The sequence below is a fragment of the Quercus suber genome, unplaced genomic scaffold (genome assembly GCF_002906115.3).
Source record: "Quercus suber isolate HL8 unplaced genomic scaffold, Cork oak 2.0 scaffold_28, whole genome shotgun sequence".
NCBI classification, from domain to species: domain Eukaryota; kingdom Viridiplantae; phylum Streptophyta; class Magnoliopsida; order Fagales; family Fagaceae; genus Quercus; species Quercus suber.
The window spans coordinates 1,756,808-1,772,304 of record NW_027069493.1 but is presented as its reverse complement, the minus strand read 5'-3'; the positions used below and the strand labels follow the sequence as shown (position 1 = coordinate 1,772,304).

General features: G+C 32.4%; 1 protein-coding gene across 1 annotated transcript; it reads right to left on the bottom strand.

Annotated features, from left to right (window-relative positions):
* Positions 1 to 6,401: 6,401 nt before the first annotated feature.
* LOC136066146 (protein neprosin-like) lies at positions 6,402 to 8,945 on the bottom strand. The gene is made up of 7 exons (XM_065770006.1): positions 8,710 to 8,945; positions 8,428 to 8,514; positions 8,094 to 8,315; positions 7,813 to 7,980; positions 7,656 to 7,708; positions 7,274 to 7,420; positions 6,402 to 6,864 (listed from the first exon to the last, which is right to left on the bottom strand). Exons 1-6 carry the CDS (start codon positions 8,896 to 8,898, stop codon positions 7,405 to 7,407), a joined length of 735 nt encoding a protein of 244 aa, XP_065626078.1. The 5' UTR covers positions 8,899 to 8,945; the 3' UTR covers positions 6,402 to 6,864; positions 7,274 to 7,404.
* Positions 8,946 to 15,497: the final 6,552 nt, after the last annotated feature.

The following is a 15,497-nucleotide window of genomic DNA, read 5'->3' as shown; positions in this document are numbered from 1 at the left end:
CATGGACCATTCTTGAAACCACCTATGAAGGTACCAAGGCAATAAAGACTGTGAAACTTCGAAGACTTACTAGTAGTTTTGAAGAAATAAGGATGGAGGAGGATGAAACCTTTGATGAGTTCTATGCTAAACTCAAGGATATTGTAAGTTCTGTCTTCAACCTTAGAAAATCTATAGCAGAATCCAAAATTATGAGGAAAATCCTTAGGTCCTTACCTAAAAGATTCCATGCCAAGATCACTGTCATTGAAGAATTAAAGAACATTAATTAAATTCCTTTGACTGAGCTTGTAGGAAACTTTCAAACCTATGAGATGAGATTAGGCTCAATGAAAAAATGTGAAAAGAGTAAAAACTTAGCTCTTAAGGGTATAGAGGAACAGATTGAGGACTCTGAAGATGAAGATGAAAGTGAAGATGAAGATGAGGATGAGGATCTAACTTTCATAACTGATGAGATTATCAAGCTTCTTCAATTTAGGAAAAAGGATAAGGGCAAACCTCTTAGGAAATTTAAATCCTCTAGGAAGGGCAAGAATGAGAAACCCTTTATTCAATGCTATAAGTGCAAAGGTTTTGGTCATATGAGGATAGAGTGTCCAAACTACTTCATAAAGGAAAAGACCAAGGAGTCAAAAAATAAAGGGTTTGTTGCTACTTGGAGTGACACTAAAAATGACTCTTCTGATGAGTATGCGGGTGAATGTAGTCACATTATGGCCTTTGCTACCACAACCGATAAGGTGATTTTGGAGAGTGTTAGTGACAGTGAGGATTCTTCTGATGATGAAGTACCCAAGAAGTTGACCCTTCAAGAAGCCTATGATAAGCTATGCACTGGATTTATAAAATCTGAAAAGACTTCTCATCTTTGTAGAAAAGAGCTTAATGGGGTAAAAACTGAAAAAGCTGATCTGTTAGTCAAACTAGATGAGACTACAAGGTTAGTTGAAACTCTTGTTGTGGAGAACACTTCATTAGAAGAGAATGTCAAGAATCTTGAGGTTGAGCTTAGTCAAGCTAGGACTTAATTAGAGAGAATGTTTAGTGCAAAACTTGATGAGGTATTGAGTGCTCAAAAGCCTAGTTATGATAAGACTGGCTTAGGATATGATGTTTCCTCTGGCCCATCCTCTTCCATGGCTTCTGGATTAAAGACTATCTTTGTGCCCCATTCTGAGAAAGGTGATAAAGGTATGAAATCTAAAACTGATTTGTCTAATTCTAAATCCTTTGTTAGACCTCATGTTTGTCATCATTGTGGTGTTTTTGGACACATCCATCCTAATTGCTTTAAGTTGTATCCTCATAAGCAATTGTCTAAACGGTCACAAGTTTCCTCTCAAGGACCTACACCTTTGTTTGAAGAGTTATTAAAAGTTTTGGGCTTTTTAACTCAATTTCAGGAGAATTCTAATTCTTCTATGTCCTTTAGTAGACATATAAGGACACGTGCCTTTTCATCTTCACGGCCAAAGACTCATGCTATATGAGTGAGAAAGGAGCCTAAGACTTAATTTTCTTTTCTGTTTGTCCTCTACTTTAATTCTTTCTCTAAAGTATGACTTTTTTTACTTGATTTCTTATCTGTTTTTGGAATCATGCTTTCACGCATCTGTACCTTTCTATCATGCCTTCATGCATAGGCATCTTTCTTTCTACTTTCATGTGTTTGTCTGTTTTTGTTTGGTTGTTTAGTTTTTATTTTATTTTATTTTCAAAATAAAAAAAAAATTGAAAAAAAAAAAAATTGTGTGTGTTTTGTGTACATTGGTACTTGTGTACCTTGGATGGCCATTGAAACAAAATTTTCTAAATTTTGTATCTTTTGTAGCTTAGATAAACATCTCTATGCACAACTAAGTAAGTGAGCTTTGTGGCTCGTGTTTGTGATGAATAAGATTAAGCAATCTCTTATACTTAATACTCGTATCACTCTTTTTTACGGGAAAGACTAGAAAATCTTAAGAGAAAGGCATAAATAACCATCTCACTATTATTGCCCAATCATGAATGGCATTTGTGTGCTTCGGTATAGCAAAATTGGAATGTCAAATGCTTTATATAATTGGGTATTTCTTTTCTATCTCTTATATGTCCATGCATAGTTTGCTTAAAAGAAAAATATGTAAAGAAAAATCAAAAGCAAAAAGATAAAAATGCTTCTAAATATGATTGTAAGTATGTATTCTAGGAGATATAGGAGTTATAAGCTATACTTCGAAGGTGATAGTCACCATCAAACAGTTATGATTGTGTGTGAGTTAAAGTGATTTTCTCACATCTCAAATCGTCATAACATATATGCACTTATGCAATCTTGCAATGTTTTTCACACACAACACGCAATATTCTTTGCTACTCTTGATACATGTGCAGGTACAGTATGATTTGGCCATCACAAAGTTTTACATGTGTTAATGTATGCTCACTAAACTGTCTTAACTTATTTTTTTAAATATAAAATTAGTTAGACTTGTTTAGTGTGTGTGTGTGTGTATGTGTTTTGAATCTATGAGCATGACATTTTTTTTGTTAAGAGATTTGTTTTTCACATGTTTTTGCATCTTGTTTCATTACATTCATGCATTTATATGGATTTCTTGTACCCCTTAGATCATCCTTGATCATCTTTAAGTTTCTCAGGTGAAGCTTTCTAATTTCTTGTACTATTTGTCAATCATGACAAAAAAGAGGAGAAAATGTGTGAAGAATATGTGATTTCTTTTTAAGATTCTACATGTTAGGGGGAGAAATACATGCCTTTGTAAGGGGAAGATGTGTTTCATCTTGTTAAGGGAAGTGCTTAATTCCTTTTTCTTGTACACCAATCTTGTGACCATGTTTACATACATTGTGCTTATCTTTGATATATATATATATATATATATGATATATGTTTTCTTCACCTACCTTTACATGTGTTATTTCTTTTCTATCTCCATACACATGTTTCTTATAACGTGTATGCAATTCATTATTTCTGTTTCACATAAAGATTCCTTGATGAGTTTTATTTAAAGTGTTTTAGAAATACAGGTTGTCAAAGTCTACTTGTCATAAACTTTCTTCTTGCAAAATTTTTCAAGAGTTTGTGTTAGGATAGGTTTTATTGTACGTAACAAGTGAGTATGAGTTGAGAGATTTATGACTTCTCTCATATTTTCATTTGTTTGTTGTGGTTATCTCACGGATTGCCAAAATGGGAGATTGTTAGGATATATGTGATTCACTTATTAGGAACATATGTCACTATTTTATGTAATTGGCTAATCTTTTGACAAAACGCACTTTACTTGTATTTTGGTATATCTAAGATGTATTTAATACTTCAAGAAGTAAGAGTTCAAGTCTAGTATTGAAGCTATACAAATCTGTCCAAGAAACAAGTGAAGAAGTATTGATTTTTTAAAGCTCGATAACTGCTCGACACCTCTCTACAGCCAGGCTATCTATCGAGCACTTTAATTGATTGTTATCGCAATCTCAACACCTCTGATAGTTAGATCGATCGATCGAGCAATTTTCTGTCCCCTCGATAGCTCGCAACAAGTAGGCTCAACACCTCTTTGACACCTCCTCGATCGATCAAGAATTACTGAGAATTACGAAATTTAGATTTTCAGATCTAATGTTTGGCTCATGCTGACATATATGTGTAGGGTTTCTTTTCTCACAACCCTAGACATATATAAGGCTTATTTTAAAGGCCGTCACATAAGAGAATACAAGGAAAATATATGCAAAAGGTGACCGATACCTTACTCTCTCTGAAAGAAGCTACTGCGTCTTTGTGCCTTAGGGTTTTGTAATCAAGTGCTTCTTGATCTTCATTGTTGATGAAATGAAAAACTTTGCAGCCAACATCTTCTTCAAGTTGGTGTGTTAGTCACGTACTATGAGCCGTGCATCTTTGGTTAGTCATATACTGGGATCCGTGCATCAAAAAGAGTGGCGTTCATATATTGAAGAGTTTAGAGGTGATAAGCGGTAGAAGGTTTCTGCTGTAAGTTCATCTACGGAGATTGTAGAGTCTAGGGACAAAAGTTTCGTACTAGATCTGAAACTTCTCTTTACTATAGTGGATTGCTTTTCGGGAAGGTTTCCTCCCAGGCTTTTTACTGTGAAACTAGTTTGTTTTATTGATTTTCCTAGGTCATTATATTTTGTCTTATTTACTTTTCCACTGCACATGATATTGATGTTTATTTTTTTTAACAGGTTTTATTCATAATAAATCTAATTAACAACTTGAATTTAAAACTTGTTAATTCTAACAACCGGAGTCTAAATTTCCTAACACATGCATCATTTGTGTTTAGGATTCATAGGCATTACATTATTTTCTGTATCCATCTTAGAATTTTGCAGTCATATCTCTCATTGTTTTCACAAATAACATGCATACACTTTACTAAATTTGGTACTCAACTTGATTTAAAAATTGATTAATTAGTTTTTGAGTTATGTACTTTTTAGTATATGCTATTTTTATGTGTGAACTGCAAAAAATATTTTTCTTAAGAGATATGATGTATAATCAATGTGCAAATATTTTCTCTTGGACACATTGCATGCATATATTTATGGATCACATAGTGTCAAGTTTGAATTTATTGAAAGAGAGAATATTTTTTTTTAAGTGTATCCTCAACTTATGTTTCTTTTAGTTTTTCCTCACCTCCTAAATTTTCTCTAAAACATGTTTTGTTTTTCCTATTTTTATAAGGGGAGAAAAGTTTTTTTTAACCTTTGTTGTTCTTAGAGAGAGTTGTTGCTCTTCATAGGAGAAGTTCCCTCAATTCTCTATAGAGCTGGATTTATTTGTTTCTTTGATTCTCTATTTTCTCTTAACTTTTTTTTGCGTATGTTTTCTATTTACTATTTGTTTGAGTTGTCTTTGTCAATACATGATAAAAAGGGGGAGAAATAGATGAAATGTGGGAATTCTGTCTGTTTTGTTTAGTTTGCATATTTGTTATTTGCTTTAGTTTGATTATTTATTGTTTATATGTCTTTCTTTCCACACATGCGGTGATGTGTTTTTTGTAGTGTTTTTAGGAAAGACAAGTACATTGTGATCAATACCTTCTACCTCTTATTGCAACTTCTAGGTTAGAAGTCTTAAATTAGAATTTTTGTTGTATTTGGACATTTTTATTATATTGGGTTGTTCTTGTAATTGAGCATTTCATATTGTATGTAAGTTTTGTCACGAATTGCCAAAGGAAAAAATTGTTAGGTTCTAAAAGTTTAGAAAAATGGGCAAATTGTAAACACAAACTTGTCTAGATATAGATCCTAGAGTCTATAGGTACTATTAGACATTGCTCAAGGTGATACAAGTCAAGATTTAAGAACATACAAGTTGCAGAAAGAAGAATTCGAAATCTGTCTAGTTAGATCGATCGAAAGACAGGCTCGACCAATCAAAACACGGGTCTACAGAATTTTAAGTCAGCCCAAATAGTAGTTCAAGCCTATTAAGGATTAGGGTTTCAGATCTACTTCTTCTAGTATATAAAGGAAACCCTAAGCACGTTTTTAATAAGGTTTTTCAGAGAGAGAAGAGTGTGCCTCTTTTGTATATAGTGTTTTGTACCCAAAAAGCTCTCTCATGTCTTCTACCTATGTTATTCCTTGAAGAATCTCAAGACTCGGCATTGTAGATGTTGTTGCCTTCTCCAGTCATCAAAGGTGCTGATGATCTAAACCTTCAAGGGTGGTCTTGGAGTTACAAATAGGAGAGTTTGTGTTGCTAAATCTTTGAGTGGGATTTCAAAGTCACAAGTGTGGGAGCTTGTGTTACAAAGGCCAAGAAAAGAAGTAATTCGTGGACTCGGAGCTATCATGGGATCATGGTACTAAGTTCTACATGTAGTAGCAATAGGATGTTAGTGGTCTAAGTCTTATTGTAAATCTCAATTCTTTCTAGTGGATTTGCTTTTTCCCTTGAGAATAGCTAGGTTAAATCCTCCTCAAGTTTTTTTACCAAATCGATTTTTCTAGGTCATCATATCATTGTGTTATTTACTTTTCTGCTGTTTTGCATGATATGATTATTTTGTTTTAACCTAGATCTGAATAATAAACCTAAGTATTCACTTGGTTAATTAATTAGGTTAAACAATCTAGTTTACAGGAATCCAAAAACCTAACATTGGGCCTTTACATAATCACATTCCCAAACACTAATACACCACATTTAATGGAAAAGACACACACTCTCAAAGCAAACCAACAAAGATAGAATGAATGGAGAAGAGGATGAGATTTCTTGGTTTCAAATGTAATCTTAACTTCCACTATATTAAATTACATAATTTCAAAATTTTGCTACTCCATAGAAACTCATTATTTTCATTAATGAATCAGTGAGTTTCAAATCACATATGGCTTGTTGGTACATTTGGTGTGACATGAAGAAAAGAAGAAAATAATTTTCCTCATCTTATTTTTTTCCCTTTCTCCTTAATTTTGAAATAATAATCTAAATGATTAAGGACAATTGAGGCTTCTACCAGGACCACCAAAATAAAAGAAGTCATCCCTATGTAAGAGATTATAGCAATTGGGTACCGTATTGAATCTGTGAACGTTACTGGGAACCCGAAAAACATGTAGAGGATCCATAATTCTGAGATTTTGGAAGAAACTAGCCCTACCGGCCCCTTCTTGAGCGAAATGGCCACTGCCCATTTGTGTTGTGGTGTGCTCCCCACCTCTCTGTTCGTTTGCCACTTCTCCTCCCCATGTAACACTGTTAGCGCTAATAGCCAGGATCGAGAAAAGGGAGGCTGGCCAATATCCCAATAGATACGTATGCGAAAGGTACAACCACCAGTGTCCCCCCCCAAGATCGTCCTACCTCAGTGTACATGGCATACAAATCAGTTTGTAATATTTTGAATGATAAATGAAGATATAAAGACTAAAGTAAGAGAAAAAAAAATGAATCTTTTAAAAAAAAGTCAGGTAAAAATAAATTGTGTATAGAAAAAAAAAATTTTGAAACTTTAAATTTAAAAAGTTGTATATAAAAATAAATAAACCAAGAAAAAAGAATTTCAAACATACACTGTTACAACTAAAACCAAAAGAATTTCAAACATACAATGTTACAATTAAAACCAAAAGAATTTTCAAACATATCTGTAACATTTGTTACTTTGAATTTTTCTTGATAAAAAAAATTACATATGATATGATCATATATGTATATCCAAAAATGAGAAGTATTTGATAATGTCATTAAATCGAAATATTGTACTACCTTCCAGATATGGAAGTTCATTGAATGTTGTTCTCCACCATACACGGAATAAGGATTAACTCTTGCCCCCATCGCAATCCGGGAGTCGACTTGAACAAAGCCAGGGCAGTCTAGATTGTAGCAACCGGTGCTTACATATCCATCACTCTGCAGCAGTGATAAAAATAAATATAAAAAGAATAGACACTTTTCAAAAAAGAAACAATATTTTGAACGAAGTCAGAGAACAACATATTATAGCAACATGTGTTTTGATATGAATCACTTTGCAACCATGATTAAAAAAAAAAGAGAGAGAGAGAGACTTCGCAAAAATATATATATATATATATATATAAACATGGCTAGTTCTAGCAAGGAAGTCAAATATTAAAGCACGTACAGTCCAAAACGTGAAGAGATGAGTCTCGAATCTTGAAATAGATCATAGTAGACCTGTTTCTCCACAAATAATTTTGTTAAAAAAAAAAAAGAAATTATTAGTAATTCAATGTTTTGCGTGTGCCTAAAAGAAAAGTGATGGATGAAATTATATATACCATTATGCCAGCTTCAATTGTATCAACAGCTCTTCTATTATCATCAAGACCTGCGACCCAGGATTGAGCCAAGCTGAACTCGTCGTGTGCCATGGTTTGGGGGTTCCACACGTTGATTTCTGCACTCATTCCCCAATACCTCTCATCATCCACCGAAATCTGACTATACTAGAAACTCAACCAAAAAAACAAAGGTTGTGAATGTCAATTTGAGTGTTTCATTATAGTAAATACCATGAGCTCCAACCTATTAATAATATTGGTTAAAAATTAAGTTATACCTCATGGATACTTGTATCGGTATTATCATTGATGGTACTGAGTTTTTTCCTACCATAATATGCCCTTAATAAATCATTTTCTTTAGTTCTTCTTATGGGAATGGTTCCTTCTGGGCACCTCCCATTCAAGTGCCATGGCTGAGTAATTTCACGCTTGGAGTTTGAAGAGACGTTGTTGCTCTCATCGAATGAAAACCCTTCTGGATAAGAACTGGGTCTCATCTATCTCATTTGGCATAGATACCAACACAAACCCAGCCCATACCACAATACAATAAGTATCAAATTATTTGTGATACCAAATGAAATTTATATAGTTAATTAAACTAGTCACCTTAATTGTGTGATTTTTTAACAAAGGATGATCAAAAGCTGGCTGTTTGTAGATATCTACACAATCAATTATATCTCCATCCGGGCTCTGTATCAAATACATTTTCTCATCACACACACATAGATATCAGTCTAAATTCTCAGTGTTGTAATAAAATTACACTGTTATTGAACATTGGGGTCATGGAGACACCGCACCCACAAAAAAGTGAATGATTCTTTTAAGACCAAAGCTGAAAATACTATATAGAACACAAACATGTTATATGAAGTGATTAATAACCTTGATGGTTTTAAGAGCGGGCTTATTAACGCGCTTCAATTGCTTCTGAACCTCCAGTTTTTGTTTCTTACTAAAGACGGTGTTAGTGTTCCTAATTCCAACTGATGACATTGGTGCAAGAAAGAACAAGCACAAGGTCATCTTTACTGCCCTCGACCACGTCCTCCCACTTCCACAAGGCGGTGCCATGAGTAACTAGCTAATACTCGAATCAAGTGGCAGTAATATCTAGCTTTGGTTGTTCCCTTTGCAATACTTAAACATACATTTGTTCATCCTCTTTATACTATTCCACATGCTATTTATCAATGTACTAACTATCACCCTATTTTTGGCCATGTCTAAAAGTGACTTTGATTTATCTGTTTTACTTTAATTTTGTAAGCTTATAAGTACAAACTTCCTATTAAATTTCCTATTGACTATCGTCATTGGTCAAAATTCAAGTGAAATAATTTGTCCTCTTTGAACTGTTCCACAAGCTAAAAGTTTGGGAAGTTTGTTATTTTAATTTTGCTTTTTAAAAAAACTTAAAATTTTAGGATATGAGATAAAAGAGGAATTTGGTAATGATTCAATTTTTTAGTAGTGTCACAAAAATTTTGGTGGTGTGAGACTTATGGGCTAATTTTGAGGCAGAAACTATAAGAGAATCTCTTTTCTTTTCCTTTTTTTCAATTTGAAGGAGAGAAAACAATTTAGTGGGAAGTGAGAATAGATTAGGTTTAAATTTTGTAAAAGAATTTTATTAATTTTTTAAAAAATAAAGCCTAAATGAAATTTCCTTATATGTCTTTAGACTTATTTTAGGAGTAGTTTTAAATATTATGTAGAGTTTTTATATAAGGAGTACTTGTACTTCTGATAACAAAGTATTCATCCCAAAATTTTGGGTTAGCACCTATGGTTCCAAAACCAAAAAAATATGCGCCATCCAATTTCTTCAAATTTATTTAGTTAAAGTTGAAAACTTTTTACTGAAAGTATTATAGACAAAAGTTTAGTTGAATAGTACAGTGGTCAGTGGGACTCATGAAGAGTAACAAAAAGTGCAGTAGGACTTATGAATAGTAGCAAAAATAAACTGAAATTACAAATAAGATGAAATTTTCAACTTGTCTCAAACACACATTTACATAATCTCTAAAAATTACACTACTCACATAAATAAATAACAAAATGATATAAAATTTATATCCAAGAGATGGGTGGACATATTGCCATATACCATGAAAATATAAGTCATTGCAGAATGAAAAATCTATTTTGTTAGGTTCTAAAGGTTTAGGAATTTATGTATTTAGAACTCTAATTTGTAATATTGGCAAACCATGATCAAAACAATATGTTTAGTCTTGTTTAAGCTTGCTCAAAGTTGATTAATTATTGTAAAGTTGGAATCGAAAGACTGTAGATGCATTGGGGCATTTTAGTCTGGCTCGATCGATCGAAGAATAGACTCGATCGATCGAAAGTCGACCAGATTGCGTTTTCTGCAGTTTTTCCAACTCAGCCCTAACTCATTAAAACGTTTAAGATTTTATGTTTTTGCCCTAGGTATATAAGGCAAAACCCTAACCACGTTTTTAGAGCTGCTCCAGTTGTATTGTTGCTCATACATTGCTGTTTTATGTAAATATCTTGTGAGATCTAGAGAAGCTTTCCTTTACACAAAGCTTAGGGTTTTCAAGATAGAGATTACTTCAACATCTTGATGATCAACTCGGTTGCTACCATTGAAACTTAAAGAATATCAAGCGTGGGTGCTTGTAGCTGATTGATGAATTCAAGAAAGAATGAGTTCGTGGATTCGGAGCTTGCACGGGGTCGTGTCAGTAAATTCTACTGGTAGGTAGCATTAAGAAGTCGAGCAGGGAGCTTGTAAGTCCTTTTGTATGAACTTCGATTCTTTCATAGTGAATTCAATTTTGCCTTGAGGATCGGTGGGTAAAATCCTCTCCAGGTTTTTTACTGGTTTGGTTTTCCTGGGTGATCATATCTTGTGTTATTTATTATTCCGCTGCTATATATTCTTGATATGATTGTTTGATTGTTTTAACCTAGAATTCTTTAATTTGACTAAGTAACAACTTGGCTAATTAACTAGGCTACTCAATCTGGTTGTGTGTTAAGGGGTCTAAAACCGTTCATATTTTATCAAGATTGAAAAAGACTTATTTTAAAATTTAAAAAAAAAATTGAAAACAATTAATTTCTAGCAAAATGTGATAAATCTATGTAAAAGTGACTGACAATCTATCACAATCAGCCACATAGATAGTTGTTAGAAACAATTAGCCGTCACATAGAACATGTAGCATACACAAGAGACATGGATCCTTTCTCCTCCTATAATTATACTTGGGTCCCAATGGGATGTCCATGAAAATTTTCTCTTCCTGAAAATAGACCGGTGTGCTTCATTTTTCCAATATGGCCCTAGCTTTCTTTAAGTTAGTCTTGTTGTAATCCTTGAGAAGCTATAAGAGAAAACTAGGGCTACACACTTGACTTTGCTGTTGACAAAGCCCTCGGACAATCAGACTTCAAGTCAAACCACATGGTTAGGTTTCAGTTGCTTCAATAAAACTCATAACAATTATCATACAAAAATTTTATAACAAATTAGTAAGTAGTTAATGATAGATAATAAGATATATATATATATATATATATAGACACACACTAGTGAACTCATATCAAAACTTACAAAAAAAAATTATTAATTATTGTGAAAAATTATTATGTGTAAAATCGTACTCCTAGTTGCTTATTTTTGGTATACCCTACATCATGTGTCATACTCAGTGACTAGATTTTTTAAGAGTCGATATCATGGTAGTTTGACACATATAATATGTAGCCTTAGGAATATTATGAATTTTAATATATTGGATTTGAAAACCAACGTGTTAACATTTAAACACAATATGAATGTTTCTAAACAAAAATAAATAAATAAATAACACAAAGAACAATAATAATGATAATAATTTGTTTAATATGACGTTGATGTGAGTGCAATACTATTCATTGTCACGTTAATTTCTAAGGTTTTGGTAGTAAATTTTTTTGCAATGGCGTATTAATGATTTTGCTGTCAACTAGGACTAGGACAAACTAGATCATTCTGGCATACAAAGGATAAGACAATCGGGTGACACCAGTGTGACACTAATCGAAGTTTATCTGATATTAAGTCAGATGGTCTTACATTCAATCCATGAGATGATAAAATACCTTAACATGGGGAATGCTGACTCATATTACGTACCCTACTATTGTCCTAATCAACTAGTCTGACTATATATAGTCAGTTCATCTTTTAGTAAACCTAGGGTTATCATAAATTTTGGATTCCTTAAAAATAGTGGCATTTTACCTTAATTGTTAATTTTGGTAAAATGGGGTTGATTTATGATTCATCTGTGTCGGCCAGTAGAAGTAACTTTCAGCGAGTTTGTGTTAACTAGCAAATGCAAGAGAATTTCAAAAGTAATCGTCAAAATTGCACTAACAAGTTTTAGGTGACTTGGACATGTAAAAGAACAAATTAAGCCCAAAATTTGTTCTTCATTGCAAATATGTTCAGTGGATATTTGCTTGTGAAAAACTTTCAAGGGTGTGAGGGACAAAATCTCAAAAGATTTGAACCCTAGATCAATCTAATTATTTAATTTAAGATTAATTTGAATATCATGATGATTGTATAGTTCAGGCAGTATCTCTAACACTTTTCTGAAAGGATGCCTTAAATTGTGTTTTACTACTAAGAAGTACGTCCAAAATACTAGTGCATGTTTTAGCAAACCAGTTTCTCCATCAAATCCTTGTAAAATCTACCTCAATATAACATGCAATACGATTTAATTTATACATTTCTTGTAAGGGGTGTACACTTTCCGGTCAAATGTCCCATTTAAAAAATAATAAATAAAATAATCTTGTTATAATAAATATTAAATAGGGATGTCCAGGAGAAAATTTTTCTCTCCCTCAACAGGGGAATTCAAGAGAGTGTGCGTTCCATTTTTCCAAGGTGTTCATAGCTTTCTAATAAACAAAAATATAGCACACATTTTAACAAATCCCCTTTCCCTTTCAAGAAAAAAAAAAGAGTAAGAAACAAAAAATTACAGCAGTACACATACTTATTTCTTTTATTGAAAAAAAAAACACACACACACACACATATGTCAACGAACAATTGCTATAGTTATCTATTTGGCCAAATAAAAATTTCAAGTTTTCAACATTCATATTTCCTTACAATAGCCACAACTCATTTTTGAGTTAGATGAACCATGCAGGATATACCATGTGTAAATTGCTAATGCTTAATTTACAAACCATGTCTAGCTTAAACAGTTAATCCCATTGGGGAACTTCATGGAACACCAAACATGGACACACAGATCTCACATTATAACTTGATCCAAAACCTTTCAAATATATAACATTTTTTTCCGTTTTTAATAGTACTAAGAAATAAGAATACTACAAATTTTAGTGTAAAAATAAAAAAAAGTAATTAAGAAATTATTTTTTGATAAATCAACCATCAAATTTATTACCACATCACTTCGTAGTTGTATTGTTTCAGAACAAAGAGGCTCTTCTTGATGAAAGTGTCAGAGGAAAAATATTAAGGATTGTTTTTTTTTTTTTTTGAGAGAAATTAATAAGTTCTAACACTTTTCTGAAAGGATGCCTTAAATTGTGTTTTACTACTAAGAAGTACGTCCAAAATACTAGTGCATGTTTTAGCAAACCAGTTTCTCCATCAAATCCTTGTAAAATCTACCTCAATATAACATGCAATACGATTTAATTTATACATTTCTTGTAAGGGGTGTACACTTTCCGGTCAAATGTCCCATTTAAAAAATAATAAATAAAATAATCTTGTTATAATAAATATTAAATAGGGATGTCCAGGAGAAAATTTTTCTCTCCCTCAACAGGGGAATTCAAGAGAGTGTGCGTTCCATTTTTCCAAGGTGTTCATAGCTTTCTAATAAACAAAAATATAGCACACATTTTAACAAATCCCCTTTCCCTTTCAAGAAAAAAAAAAGAGTAAGAAACAAAAAATTACAGCAGTACACATACTTATTTCTTTTATTGAAAAAAAAAACACACACACACACACATATGTCAACGAACAATTGCTATAGTTATCTATTTGGCCAAATAAAAATTTCAAGTTTTCAACATTCATATTTCCTTACAATAGCCACAACTCATTTTTGAGTTAGATGAACCATGCAGGATATACCATGTGTAAATTGCTAATGCTTAATTTACAAACCATGTCTAGCTTAAACAGTTAACCCCATTGGGGAACTTCATGGAACACCAAACATGGACACACAGATCTCACATTATAACTTGATCCAAAACCTTTCAAATATATAACATTTTTTCCGTTTTTAATAGTACTAAGAAATAAGAATACTACAAATTTTAGTGTAAAAATAAAAAAGTAATTAAGAAATTATTTTTTGATAAATCAACCATCAAATTATTACCACATCACTTCGTAGTTGTATTGTTTCAGAACAAAGAGGCTCTTCTTGATGAAAGTGTCAGAGGAAAAATATTAAGGATTTTTTTTTTTTTTTGGAGAGAAATTAATAAGGATTGTTAAATGATGACTTATGTTATGACTTGGGTGCTAGATAAATTATTTGAATTTAGATAAGTGATAAAATAAGGCTTCCTAAATAGATTAGCATTGTTAACAAATCCAGTATAAGTTCTAAAGCTTTACCCCCTTTTTGACCCATTGATTTCTCTCTTCTTTTTTATTTTTAGATTTCTACATTGCTGTCTATCTCTTTTAATGCACTCACTCTTAGACATTGGAATGAGATCAAGTGCATGTATTAGGTTATTTATGTAGGATAATTGACATATGATTATTTTATCCAAATTGATTAAATCCACAGTTGGTTAAATATGCAGGTATAAGTTATCTTTCTAATCCACACAAAGGCTTAGTCTTAAAAGATGAAGTTCTCCCATTCACAGCAACTTTGAAGGCTATATTAGCTAGAATTATCTGATCCCATTTGTAAAGGCTCAATATATAGTTGCAACATGTATTCTGAACTCGGTTATTAGAAGTAGCGAGAGATATATATCATCAAATGAAAATAATGTGGATGACCACTTTAAGAATCAAGTTCTACATATTTCATATTGTGGATGACCAATTAAAAATCAAGCTCTATATATTGTGAATTGTCCAACTTTGACCGGTAAGCGAATATCAAAAGATTTAAAAGTTGGCGGTTTGAAACTGCACAGAAACAAACAAACATTAAATTGTGATACGCTGCAATCTTTCTCCCACAAGGCAACATAAAGTTTGAGGTCATCAAGAGACGCCTCCTCCTTAGTTTTCTTGAACTTACCACCCTATTTCTTGCATGGAACTTGTTTCTCACCGGTGAGAGGCATGCGTTTTTCTCCAAAATTTTATATTGTTTCTCTCACACACACAAACATATATATATATATATATATATATATGTGTGTGTGTGTGTGTGTTGGGTTATAGATTGACCCCAATTAATTGATTCAATTACCTAAATTAATTAATTAGGTCAAATTATGCAAAATTGTGGAAGTACGAATGAATCACCAGATAATCTAAAATGCAATGGAAAGTATATTGACACAATAATTTGTTGATTAATGGAAAAAACCTCTCCCAAGACAAAAACCCCACTGGGTAATTTTCAAGTCATCACTCTCAAAAATCACTAATCAAAATCAAAATA

What these genes read in the sequence shown, in the direction of transcription:
- LOC136066146 (XM_065770006.1), bottom strand. Translation starts at nt 8,898, where the DNA reads ATGGCACCGCCTTGTGGAAGTGGGAGGACGTGGTCGAGGGCAGTAAAG. An exon ending in CCGCTCTTAAAACCATCAAG is followed by an intron (nt 8,515 to 8,709) that starts GTTATTAATCAC and finishes TATTTGATACAG; the next exon opens with AGCCCGGATGGAGATATAAT. An exon ending in CCGATACAAGTATCCATGAG is followed by an intron (nt 7,981 to 8,093) that starts GTATAACTTAAT and finishes TTGAGTTTCTAG; the next exon opens with TATAGTCAGATTTCGGTGGA.